The sequence below is a fragment of the Salvelinus fontinalis genome, unplaced genomic scaffold (assembly GCF_029448725.1).
Source record: "Salvelinus fontinalis isolate EN_2023a unplaced genomic scaffold, ASM2944872v1 scaffold_1522, whole genome shotgun sequence".
NCBI lineage: Eukaryota > Metazoa > Chordata > Actinopteri > Salmoniformes > Salmonidae > Salvelinus > Salvelinus fontinalis.
The window spans coordinates 22,822-37,073 of NW_026601731.1; the positions used below are offsets into that span (position 1 = coordinate 22,822).

Here is a 14,252-nt window from a genome sequence, read left to right on the forward strand (position 1 = left end):
TCATCTGACTGACTGACGGTCTGACAAACTGATCATCTGATAGACTGTCTGTTTGACAAACTGATCATCTGATAGACTGTCTGTCTGACAAACTGATCATCTGATTGACTGACTGTCTGACAAACTAATCATCTGACTGTCTGTTTGACAAACTGATCATCTGATAGACTGTCTGTTTGACAAACTGATCATCTGATAGACTGTCTGTTTGACAAACTGATCATCTGATTGACTGACTGTCTGACAAACTGATCATCTGACTGTCTGTTTGACAAACTGATCATCTGATAGACTGACTGTCTGACAAACTGATCATCTGATAGACTGTCTGTTTGACAAACTGATCATCTGATTGACTGACTGTCTGACAAACTGATCATCTGACTGTCTGTTTGACAAACTGATCATCTGATAGACTGACTGTCTGACAAACTGATCATCTGATAGACTGTCTGTTTGACAAACTGATCATCTGATTGACTGACTGTCTGACAAACCGATCATCTGATTGACTGACTGTCTGACAAACTAATCATCTGACTGTCTGTTTGACAAACTGATCATCTGATAGACTGTCTGTTTGACAAACTGATCATCTGATTGACTGACTGTCTGACAAACTAATCATCTGACTGTCTGTTTGACAAACTGATCATCTGATAGACTGACTGTCTGACAAACTGATCATCTGATTGACTGTCTGTTTGACAAACTGATCATCTGATTGACTGACTGTCTGACAAACTGATCATCTGATTGACTGACTGTCTGACAAACTAATCATCTGACTGTCTGTTTGACAAACTGATCATCTGATAGACTTTCTTCTTGACAAACTGATCATCTGATAGACTGTCTGTCTGACAAACTGATCATCTGATTGACTGACTGTCTGACAAACTGATCATCTGACTGACTGTCTGTCTGACAAACTAATCAGCTAACTGTCTGTCTGACAAACTGATCATCTGATTGACTGTCTGTTTGACAAACTGATCATCTGATAGACTGTCTGTCTGACAAACTGATCATCTGACTGACTGTCTGTCTGACAAACTAATCAGCTAACTGTCTGTCTGACAAACTGATCATCTGATTGACTGTCTGTTTGACAAACTGATCATCTGATAGACTGTCTGTCTGACAAACTGATCATCTGACTGACTGTCTGACAAACTGATCATCTGATTGACTGTCTGTTTGACAAACAGATCATCTGATAGACTGTCTGACAAGCTGATCATCTGATTGACTGTCTGTCTGTCTGACAAACTGATCATCTGACTGACTGTCTGTCTGACAAACTGATCATCTGACTGACTGTCTGTTTGACAAACTGATCATCTGATAGACTTTCTTCTTGACAAACTGATCATCTGATAGACTGTCTGTCTGACAAACTGATCATCTGATTGACTGACTGTCTGACAAACTGATCATCTGACTGACTGTCTGTCTGACAAACTAATCAGCTAACTGTCTGTCTGACAAACTGATCATCTGATTGACTGTCTGTTTGACAAACTGATCATCTGATAGACTGTCTGTCTGACAAACTGATCATCTGACTGACTGTCTGACAAACTGATCATCTGATTGACTGTCTGTTTGACAAACAGATCATCTGATAGACTGTCTGACAAGCTGATCATCTGATTGACTGTCTGTCTGTCTGACAAACTGATCATCTGACTGACTGTCTGTCTGACAAACTGATCATCTGACTGACTGTCTGTTTGACAAACTGATCATCTGATAGACTGTCTGTCTGACAAACTGATCATCTGATTGACTGACTGTCTGACAAACTGATCATCTGACTGACTGACGGTCTGACAAACTGATCATCTGACTGACTGACAGTCTGACAAACTGATCATCTGACTGACTGACTGTCTGACAAGCTGATAATCTGACTGACTGTCTGTCTGTCTGACAAACTGATAATCTGACTGACTGTCTGTCTGTCAGACAAATTGATAATCTGACTGACTGACTGTCTGACAAAGTGATAATCTGACTGACTGACTGTCTGACAAAGTGATAATCTGACTGACTGTCTGACTTATGTTCTTTCTTCTCTTCTCTTTCAGTCGGCAGGATGGAAGAGCGAGAGTCTGAGCTGAAGAAGGAGTTCAACTCACTCCATCAAAGACACACAGAGGTAAAGAGAGAGAGAGAGAGAGAGAAAAGGGAGAAAAGAGGGAGCTCTTCCTATCTGTACTGTTTTCCTAAGAATAAGATTTCAAGTACCAAAAGTAAAACTAACCTCTCTGTTCTGTCCGTTACAGATGATCCACAACAACACAGAGCATGTAGAACTAACCTCTCTGTTCTGTCCATTACAGATGATCCATAACTACACAGAGCATGTAGAACTAACCTGTCTGTTCTGTCCATTACAGATGATCCATAACTACATGGAGCATGTAGAACTAACCAGTCTGTTCTGTCCATTACAGATGATCCATAACTACACAGAGCATGTAGAACTAACCTGTCTGTTCCGTCCATTACAGATGATCCATAACTACATGGAACATGTAGAACTAACCTGTCTGTTCTGTCCATTACAGATGATCCATAACTACATGGAGCATGTAGAACTAACCAGTCTGTTCTGTCCATTACAGATGATCCATAACAACACAGAACATGTAGAACTAACCTCTCTGTTCTGTCCATTACAGATGATCCATAACTACATGGAGCATGTAGAACTAACCTCTCTGTTCCGTCCGTTACAGATGATCCATAACAACACAGAACATGTAGAACTAACCTCTCTGTTCTGTCCATTACAGATGATCCATAACAACACAGAGCATGTAGAACTAACCTGTCTGTTCTGTCCATTACAGATGATCCATAACAACACAGAGCATGTAGAACTAACCAGTCTGTTCTGTCCATTACAGATGATCCATAACTACACAGAGCATGTAGAACTAACCTGTCTGTTCCGTCCGTTACAGATGATCCATAACAACACAGAGCATGTAGAACTAACCTCTCTGTTCTGTCCGTTACAGATGATCCATAACAACACAGAACATGTAGAACTAACCAGTCTGTTCTGTCCATTACAGATGATCCATAACTACACAGAGCATGTAGAACTAACCTGTCTGTTCCGTCCGTTACAGATGATCCATAACAACACAGAGCATGTAGAACTAACCTCTCTGTTCTGTCCGTTACAGATGATCCATAACAACACAGAACATGTAGAACTAACCAGTCTGTTCTGTCCATTACAGATGATCCATAACAACACAGAGCATGTAGAACTAACCTCTCTGTTCTGTCCATTACAGATGATCCATAACAACACAGAACATGTAGAACTAACCAGTCTGTTCTGTCCATTACAGATGATCCATAACTACACAGAGCATGTAGAACTAACCTGTCTGTTCTGTCCGTTACAGATGATCCATAACAACACAGAACATGTAGAACTAACCTGTCTGTTCCGTCCATTACAGATGATCCATAACAACACAGAGCATGTAGAACTAACCTCTCTGTTCTGTCCGTTACAGATGATCCATAACAACACAGAACATGTAGAACTAACCAGTCTGTTCTGTCCATTACAGATGATCCATAACTACATGGAGCATGTAGAACTAACCAGTCTGTTCTGTCCATTACAGATGATCCATAACAACACAGAACATGTAGAACTAACCAGTCTGTTCTGTCCGTTACAGATGATCCACAACAACACAGAGCATGTAGAACTAACCTGTCTGTTCTGTCCATTACAGATGATCCATAACAACACAGAGCATGTAGAACTAACCTCTCTGTTCTGTCCATTACAGATGATCCATAACAACACAGAACATGTAGAACTAACCTCTCTGTTCTGTCCATTACAGATGATCCATAACAACACAGAACATGTAGAACTAACCTCTCTGTTCTGTCCATTACAGATGATCCATAACAACACAGAACATGTAGAACTAACCAGTCTGTTCTGTCCGTTACAGATGATCCATAACAACACAGATCATGTAGAACTAACCTGTCTGTTCTGTCCATTACAGATGATCCATAACTACATGGAGCATGTAGAACTAACCTGTCTGTTCTGTCCGTTACAGATGATCCATAACAACACAGATCATGTAGAACTAACCTGTCTGTTCTGTCCATTACAGATGATCCATAACTACATGGAGCATGTAGAACTAACCTGTCTGTTCTGTCCGTTACAGATGATCCATAACAACACAGATCATGTAGAACTAACCTGTCTGTTCTGTCCATTACAGATGATCCATAACTACATGGAGCATGTAGAACTAACCTGTCTGTTCTGTCCGTTACAGATGATCCATAACAACACAGATCATGTAGAACTAACCTGTCTGTTCTGTCCATTACAGATGATCCATAACAACACAGAACATGTAGAACTAACCTCTCTGTTCTGTCCATTACAGATGATCCATAACTACATGGAGCATGTAGAACTAACCTCTCTGTTCTGTCCGTTACAGAGGATCCATAACAACACAGAGCATGTAGAACTAACCTGTCTGTTCTGTCCGTTACAGATGATCCATAACAACACAGAACATGTAGAACTAACCTCTCTGTTCTGTCCATTACAGATGATCCATAACTACATGGAGCATGTAGAGAGGATCAAGCTCCACCATATGAGTGTAGTAGAGACTTCAGACTCTGGAACGGTGGGCAGAGTCAGGTAAGTCTTGGTGTTATACAGGTAACTGCCAAAATAATGGAAACACTTGATTAAATGAGGGTACAAAGTCTATTGAAAACAGGTACTTCCACATTAGTCTGTTTCCTGAGATAATTAAGAAATTAACATCCCATCATGCATAAATAAATATTCTGGGCAGGCCATTATTTTGGCTACCATGGCTATGCCCCCATAGGATGAAAATGACCCCATCCACAGGGGATGAGTGGTTTGATTATTTAACTTTAAAAAAAATTTAACCTTTATTTAACAAGGCAAGTCAGTTAAGAACAAATTGTTATTTACAATGACGGCCTACCCCGGGCAACACTGGGCCAATTGTGCACTGCCATATGGGACACCCAATCACGGCCTGATGTGATACAGCCTGGATTCAAACCAGGGACTGTAGTGATACTTATTGCACAGAGATGCAGTTCCTTAGACTGCTGTGCCACTCGGGAGACAGAGTTGATGAGCATGAAAAATAACTTAAATAAAAATACATTAAAGTACTACTGAAGTCATATTTTTGGTATCTGTACTTTACTATTAATATTTTTGAGAACTTATCAAATCAAATTAGTCACATGTGCAGAATACAACAGGTGTAGACCTAACAGTGAAATGCTTTCTTACAAGCCCCTAAAACCTCTTATAACTACCCCCCTCCTTCTTTCAATTTCCGCCTGAAGACATACCCAAATCTAACTGCCTCTAGCTCAGGCCCAGGAGCAAGGATATGCATATTATTGGTACCATTTGAAAGAAAACACTCTGAAGTTTGTGTAAATGTGAATTGGATGTATGAGAATATAACACAATAGATCTGGTTTAGATAATACAATGAAAAAATCATACGTTTTTTCTTTTTAATTGTTGTATCATCATCTTTAAAATGAACAAGATAAAACAAACATTCAGATATGAATATGGGGACAATTTCAGTGAAAAACCTAAGAGGGCAACAGTACTTGTGCAAAGTTTCAGAATGATAACTTCCAAAATGAGTGTGCTACATGACATTTATCATGAAGTCACCCAGGTGTCCCACACAAGTAGCCCAAATGTACCCAAGTGGCCAAATTGGTGAAGGTATACATTTTGAAACAAATAACTATATACAAAATATCAAAATGGTATTCTAACACACCCCCCAAAAAAATGGAGAGAAAAAAAATGGGGGGAAAAATGGGGGAAAAAATATATACATTTACAAAATAACATGGGTAACTATTTACACACTTTCAATATTTGGAAGACCCTCGGTCCTCTATCAAATCAATTTATATAGCCCTCAAGAGTAAATATGAGAAGTTTACCTCTAGATGGCCCGGGAGGTGTGGAACCAGAGACAGCAGGGGTCCAGCAGGATGAACCAGCTTCAGAGGGGGATGGACACACGTTGGGGATGGACACGTTGGCGGCAGACACACGCATCTCGACCATGCTCCCTCTAATCCATAATATGTAGACTGAGTTGAGGAAGCATAGCCAATGTGTACTTTACATATTTCATTACATTTTTATATATTGCAAATAAAATGTAAAAACAATCACAAATAATATTTTATATTATTAATTTCAAACAACGGCATTAGCATGAGAAGAACTTACCAGTCCAAAACAATGTCCTCTCCGTTCAAAAAATATGCTTCCATTTGAGTCATGGTCGCTAACTGAGTCGTCTTCCAAAAGCATATGTTTCACTTTCACGATCAATTTCCTCTATAATTTTGTCTACATTCGTATATCTAGTCTTAGATTTAGCTTTCCCTGACTTATTCGCCATGATTTTTGATATACAAACATCTGAAGATGCTTGTTACCGAAACAGTGCTGTGCGTAATGAGTTTGGCTACTTCCAGTATGAAACTTCAATGGCGAATGACCGTCTTTACGCCGGAGTTTACTACATGGGTTGGTCTTCCAAAACACAAACATTAGATATTACCGTTTACCTCTGCTCATTGGCTATCTACCCAGATAGATTTCAAGACGATCAGTGGTCATTGGGTTAAAATACAGTCAATCAACGAAACAGCGGTCATATAATTGGTGCACAATGAGGTCGTTACTTGTCCTCCAATCGTTTTTTCCGGGTCAATACATCCCGCGAAATGACCCATCAAGTTTGGTTGTGTTACAAACAAACAGTTGATTGCAAGGAAACCAAACATGACTGGATAAAGTCAGGTTTAGTCTGTGTATTTACATCGAATGTTTCGTCAAAAATGTAATGACACGAAATTCAACGAGATAAGCGTTCACAAAATGTTTCGTGTTAGGCTATAAAAATGGATTTAACCGAACAAAAGACCATTCATTGTGTAACAATGAGCCTTGGGATTGCAAACAGAGCAAGATCTTCAAAGGTAAATTATTTATTTCATTGCAATCTGTGATTCTGTTACGCCAGTGCTGGTTGAAAAAGTAGTTTGGTATGGGGCTCTGTGCTCAGATAATCGCATCGTATTCTTTCGCAGTAAATCCTTTTTTAAATCTGACAACGCAGTTGGATTAGCAAGATTCTAGGCTTTTGAAGCATGTGAGACACTTGTATTTTCAGGAATGTTTAAAATGACTATTTGTGGCGATCACCGTATGTTGTCGAATTCAAACCCGTATGCGGGATCCGTAGATCAGAGAAGTTTTAACCAACAATGCAGTTTTAATAAAATACCCCCCCAAAAAGTAAGAGGTAAGAGCAGCAGTAAATAACAATAGCGGGGCTATATACAGGGGGTACCGGTACAGAGTCAATGTGGAGGCTATATACAGGGGGTAACGGTACAGAGTCAATGTGGAGGCTATATACAGGGGGTAACGGTACAGAGTCAATGTGGAGGCTATATACAGGGGGTAACGGTACAGAGTCAATGTGGAGGCTATATACAGGGGGTAACGGTACAGAGTCAATGTGGAGGCTATATACAGGGGGTAACGGTACAGAGTCAATGTGGAGGCTATATACAGGGGGTAACGGTACAGAGTCGATGTGGAGGCTATATACAGGGGGTAACGGTACAGAGTCAATGTGGAGGCTATATACAGGGGGTACCGGGAACAGAGTCAATGTGGGGGCTATATACAGGGGGTAAAGGTACAGAGTCAATGTGGAGGCTATATACAGGGGGTACCGGTACAGAGTCAATGTGGAGGCTATATACAGGGGGTAACGGTACAGAGTCAATGTGGAGGCTATAAACAGGGGGTAACGGTACAGAGTCAATGTGGAGACTATATACAGGGGGTAACGGTACAGAGTCAATGTGGAGGCTAAATACAGGGGGTAACGGTACAGAGTCAATGTGGAGGCTATATACAGGGGGTACCGGTACAGAGTCAATGTGGAGGCTATACACAGGGGGTAACGGTACAGAGTCAATGTGGAGACTATATACAGGGGGTAACGGTACAGAGTCAATGTGGAGGCTAAATACAGGGGGTAACGGTACAGAGTCAATGTGGAGGCTATATACAGGGGGTACCGGTACAGAGTCAATGTGGAGGCTATATACAGGGGGTACCGGGAACAGGGCCAATGTGGAGGCTATATACAGGGGGTACCGGGAACAGAGTCAATGTGGAGGCTATATACAGGGGGTACTGGTACAGAGTCAATGTGGAGGCTATATACAGGGGGTACCGGGAACAGAGTCAATGTGGGGGCTATATACAGGGGGTACCGGTACATAGTCAATGTGCGGGGGCACTGGTGTCGAGGTAATTAAGGTAATATGTACATGTAGGTAGAGTTATTAAAGTGACTATGCATAGATAATAACAGAGAGTAGCAGCAGAGTAGATGGGGGGGGGGGGGGAATGCAAATAGTCTGGGTAGCCATTTGAATAGCTGTTCAGGAGTCTTATGGCTTGGGGGGTAGAAGCTGTTTAGAAGCCTCTTGGACCTAGACTTGGAACTCCGGTACTGCTTGCTGTGCGGTAGCAGAGAGAACAGTCTATGACTAGGGTGGCTGGAGTCTTTGACAATTTTTATGGCCTTCCTCTGACACTGCCTGGTATAGAGATCCTGGATGGCAGGAAGCTTGGCCCCGGTGATGTACTTTTACTTCACTACATTCCTAAAGAATACTATGTCCTTTTTACTCCATACATTTTTCCTGACACTCAAAAGTACTCGTTACATGTTGAATGCTTAGCAGGACAGAAAATGGTCCAATTCGCACACTTATCAGGAGAACATCCCTGGTCATCCCTACTGCCTCTGATCTGGCGGACTCACACATGCTTTGTTTGTAAGGATGTCAGAGTGTTGGAGTGTGACTCTGGCTATCCGTGAATTTATAAAACAAGAAAATTGTGCTGTCTGATTTGCCTAATATATGGATTTTTTATTATTATTTGTACTTTTACTTTTGATACTACAGTATATTTTAGCAACTACATTTACTTTTGGTACTCAAGTATATTTAAAACCAAATACTTTGTCTTTTACTCAAGTAATATTTTACTGGGTGACTTTTACTTGAGTGGTTTTCAATTAAGGTGTTTTTACTTTTCCTCAAGTATGAGAATTGAGTACTTTTTCCACCACTGCTGTAACGGCTGTCCTCCTCTTCTTCATCCGAAGAGGAGCAGGGATTGAACCAAGGCGCAGTGGAGTTTGAATACATACTGAATTTATTGACAAGACGAAAAAACACGAACTTGACTATACACTAACAAAACAAATAAACGGTGTAGAACAGATCTGAACGACGGACTCACATAACACACGAGAACGCACGAACAGGGAAAAAAGCCTACACATAAAAGACACTTAACAAACAAACCGAAACCAGTCCCGTGTGGCGCAACGACATACACAAACACAGGAGACAATCACCCACAACGAACACTGTGACAACGCCTACCTAAATATGACTCTTAATTAGAGGAACGCCAAACACCTGCCTCTAATTAAGAGCCATACCAGGCAACCCAAAACCAACACAGAAACAGAAAACATAGAATGCCCACCCAACCTCACGTCCTGACCAACTAACACACATAACAACTAACATAAATAGGTCAGGAACGTGACAACTGCTTATGGGAGATTCTGAAGCGGTGCCTGAGACAGCATTTTCCACCACCATCAACAAGAATTTCTTGTGGTAGAATGGTGTCACATCCTTCCAATAGAGTTCCAGACACTTGTAGACTCAATGTCAAGGTGCAGTGAAGCTGTTCTGGCTCATTGTGGCCCAACACCCTATTAAGACACTTTATGTTGGTGTTTCCTTTATTGGCTGCTGCATTCTGGTAAATGGTGTCACCATAGTCAACAACTGGCAGTAAAGTTGACTGTACAATCTGCTTCCTACTGTTTAGGGAGAGGCAAGATCTGTTTCTAAAAAATAAGCCCACTTTAAGTCTTAGCTTTTTAACTAGCTCATCAGAATGTTTTTTAAACGTTGTCAATACGAATGGCCAGATATATTTATAGTGTAGTTAGTGTAGCCAGTCATGCTAAACATGTCCCTCACACTGTATAATCTGACTGACCCTCTTCCTCTTCTGTCTCTCTAGGAAAGAGCGTCCCATGTCTCTGGGTGTCTTCCCCATGTCAGGAGGGGGGTCAGTTCTGACCCCTGACCTCCAGGCCAGGTCTGAGACGCCGGGCGCAGAGGCCTGGAGATTCAACGACCTGGAACATCCGCGCTCCAATGCCAGCCTCAAGGTGGGAAATAGGGACGGCTCGATAACAGATACACAGACATGTGATTGGCACAGCCTAGAAAAAAATGGGGGCAATGAAACTGTCTATTTTAATGATCAGATATATTTGAATAAACCTGAGTCTGTTTATTTCTGCCTAGGTGAGGCTATAGGGCCCTGTTGAAATACATTTGAAATGGCTCTTTCTGCAGGAAGGGGGGCTTTGGACTAATCACGCACAATGTGAGAGAGCAAGGGTGGCCTCAATAGTCTGAAGTGGCTGCCTCCTATTGTTTCCTCCCTCTCATGTGCTTAGAGCACAGGGCTTTGGACTAGGCACGCTTAGCATGCCTAATGAAGAGGCCTTTAGAGAGGGCTCTGAGGGGAGAGAGTCGGCACCCCTCTGTGATGTCTTCTAGACGGATCTGACAGGGGCTTCTGTGTATTCATACAACCGCCCCCCCCCCCCCCCCCCCCCCCCTCCTCAGGACATGTTTCAGAGGGCCAACTTCATGAATATGCATAACTTAGCAAGATAGAATGCTCCTTATTTAGTCATTTGTCCTCATGCTGTTAGATGTCTGTCAGATGGTAACATCATGACATCATCGCTCTCTGGCACTGGATGAGATTCTCAGTAGTAAACCAAATGCCGTCACACTGCCCACAGACCCACAGTCACAAAGACTTACAGTGTGTTATTGTACCGTCCTGAACGGGGCTTTGCAGTTCCTTTACATAAGCGGTAGGAATAAGCATCCCCACTTTGAATATTACTGGATGGAGTCTGTGTACATATCTGTTTTTCTCTTCAGTGGTGGTAAAATACCCTAAAGGTGCCTGCGTTATTTCGGCTGCTGCTCCGCTTCCTTCAGAAGTGTGGCATGGTCTCCGGGACGAGGGGTAGATGGTCTGTGACGTGGTACATTCTGGGATAAAGGCTGCTGGCAGGCACCCAATCACTGGGGGAGAAAGAGCGCAGGCCGGCACGTGATTGGATGTTTTGACTCTTTGTAAATGAGTAGTTGTATTGATTGTCAAAATGTTCTACTACATAACATTTTATGGGATGGCCAACCTAGAAATAGCTTTTTCTTTATGGAATCGTCTATTGTTGATCTGTAAGTGTAGTGACAGTGGTATCTCTTATAGATTGTATTGGTTTTCTTTATATAGGCTAAAAATACTCAGTCCCAGCGCTCAAAGCTGGTTGAAATGATGTCATTAGAACCAGTTGGGGGTTATGTGCAAACCCCATGTTGACATGACCATCGTTTTCTGACATGTATTCTCTTCAGATGAACTGCTCTGAGTTCATTAACAAATGCCATCGGTCACTCACTACTATTGATTGAGCACTGCTCTCTCGTCCAGCTGTCAATTCATACAGCAAACATATGTCTCAGTCATGAACCAAATGCTGCGTGCCATTTCAACCAGATTACCACTGCTTCTGATGCCTGGACCTTTAAAATAGTATCGGAATCATTCATTGCAATAACCTGTCTCTTACCCATACAGAATAACCTAGAAAAGGGAGATTGCAGCCACCAATGAAAGATGTGAACATATGTATTTTCAGATTTAGTTTGGAATTCGAGTGTGTTCGAATTTGGAATTCGGTTTTTGAGTTCTCCATAAATAAGGGTGACCTCATAAGCATTCAACCCCAAGAGTCAGTATGTGAGTAACTCAAACTCTAAACTTCATTGACACAATAATACTCTGACTATGTAAGTAGGGTTCTTCTGTATAGTTCAGTGACTGGACTTCATAGGCTTCAGTCAGCTGTGGTGAGATGGTAGCCACTGGGCTAGTTGGTCACCTCAAAACCTCCGACATGTTGAATCTAATAACCTTGACTTTCAGCCAGCCATCACCAGCTGTGAGCAATGTAGACCGACACTCACACACACTCACACACACACGCACGCTTGGCAGTGTGTGTTGCCTCAGTGCTTCTGCAGAAATGTGCTTCTTCATTGTAACTCTCTTCCCAAGCAGTTGGATGCAGACGACCCCCCAAAGAAAAGGGATGGATACAGTACGCTGCAGATCTCTTGGGGGAATTCACTCCCAGACGACTGCAAGGTAGTTGTCTCTGTGGTGGTGGATAGGAAAACCGTCACTGCAACCCGCTTGTACATGCCATGGAGAGCCCCATGTTGTGTGTGTGTGTGTGGGCTTTAGTAGTTGTCTTCAGTGTGCTGTTTCATTTTTTCAGAGCAAGCAGCATCTCTTTGTGCATTATTCAAAGTCCCTCACTTCACAGACCACCTGAGCCCAATGCAACCATGTCAGATTTCCTTCAAATCCTAGATAGATCCTCCTCAGTGAGCTAAAGGAAGTCAATGATCACCTCCATTTAGTTTCCCCCCTAAAATGAGCTGTTTTGATCAGTCAGTGGTCTGTAGAGTGGGGAAGGCGTGGTTCCATTCAGCTTCTATGTTGTCGTGTTTCATTTTGCCAAACTGCATGGTACTAGCTGTACTTCTTTCACATGCTGTTGCTGTCCTAGCTCCGTTTCATTTTTTTCACGTGAACTTGGAAGCAAATTGTCTCACAGTATGTTGTTATCTCACAGTTTTAGCATGCACACCACTCTCCGTAGTTAAATAACAGTCTTCGTAGTTATATCACTCTTTGTAGTTTTACACAGTAGAACTACACTCTGTAGTTGTATATCTTATTGTACTCAATTTAGACTTAACATTGGAGATTAGATCACTTATTATTGTGTTGTCATTCATGTGAATCTTGTGTTTGTTTCTGTTATGAGCTGACCTTTGAGTTGTGTGTGTGTTCTGTGTTGTTGTCTCTCAGTGAAGGAATGGCACTATCCACTGGGCCCATGATTGGTTTATGTTCTGTGTTGACCTCTGACCTCTTGGGAAGTCCATGTGAGCCCTGTGATCTGATGTGAAGTGTGAATTAGTGTGTATTAGCTGTTGACTGTGTTCTACCCTTCCTTGTCCCAGTCAACATATTCCTGGTCCTGAGCTCAAACTACAGAAAATAGATAATCTACCATCAAATTCATAGTTGACTATTGTACAGAATAATGGATACCAATTTAGGTTTTTTAGAGCTTCTCCCAATGAAAAAGTCATCACTTCAAAGAAATACCTTTAAGAAATGTTATATATTAAAATGAAAGATCTTTACTCCCGAGTGACGCAGTGGTCTAAGGCACTGCATCTCAGTGCAAGAGGCGCCACTACAGCTCCTGGTTTGAATCCAGGCCGAATTACATCCAGCTGTGATTGGGAGTCCCAATGGGCGGCACACAATTGGCCCAGCATTGTCCGGGTTTGGCCGTGGTAGGCCGTCATTGTAAATAAGAATTTGTTCTTAACTGACTCATAATAGAATACATTTTTTATGGAAGTTGATGGGAGTCACAGGCGATGGGTTTCTGTCTGCACTACTTGTATCCTCAATGTCTTTAACTAGTGCTTGTTTAGTTTTGTCCCCAGCTCCAGTGTGTTAGCTTTAAGCCAGGCTGAGCTGTGGTGTTGTGGTGTCTCCCCTCTCTGAACTGTTACCATGGTGACATCCCTGTGTTCCTTAGTTCCTGTCCTGTCTCTACTGTACCTAGCACTAGAGACAGGAGTTTTTCCTCCGCATATGACCTTACCAGGAAAAACTCCGGGCCCTAGTTCAGGAAAATGTTATCCCTTAATGGGTCAGGGTTAGGGTTAACCTTTGACTCTTGACCTCTCTATGATCTCTATGATGACCCTATCGGTTGTGGTTGCAGGACGAGCTGTCGGACCTTGGCTCGAAGTCGATCACTCCCATGTCCACCACGGCTTCGGACGTCGCCATGGAAGGGGAGGGGCCAAACAGTAAGAGCATGGAGTTG

At 42.1% G+C, this 14,252-nt stretch overlaps 1 protein-coding gene across 1 annotated transcript in view; it reads left to right on the top strand.

Annotated features, from left to right (window-relative positions):
- The window catches only part of LOC129849544 (C-Jun-amino-terminal kinase-interacting protein 4-like), a gene marked incomplete at its 3' end in the record, with an annotated part of 36,046 nt that extends 21,797 nt beyond the window's left edge, over positions 1-14,249 (top strand). Inside the window, exons 3-7 of the mRNA XM_055916365.1 lie at positions 2,094-2,164; positions 4,629-4,723; positions 10,259-10,409; positions 12,389-12,478; positions 14,148-14,249. Of these exons, the coding sequence (XP_055772340.1) occupies positions 2,094-2,164; positions 4,629-4,723; positions 10,259-10,409; positions 12,389-12,478; positions 14,148-14,249 (509 nt within the window). The remainder of the gene's footprint in view (positions 1-2,093; positions 2,165-4,628; positions 4,724-10,258; positions 10,410-12,388; positions 12,479-14,147) is intronic.
- Between the last annotated feature and the right edge of the window lie 3 nt (positions 14,250-14,252).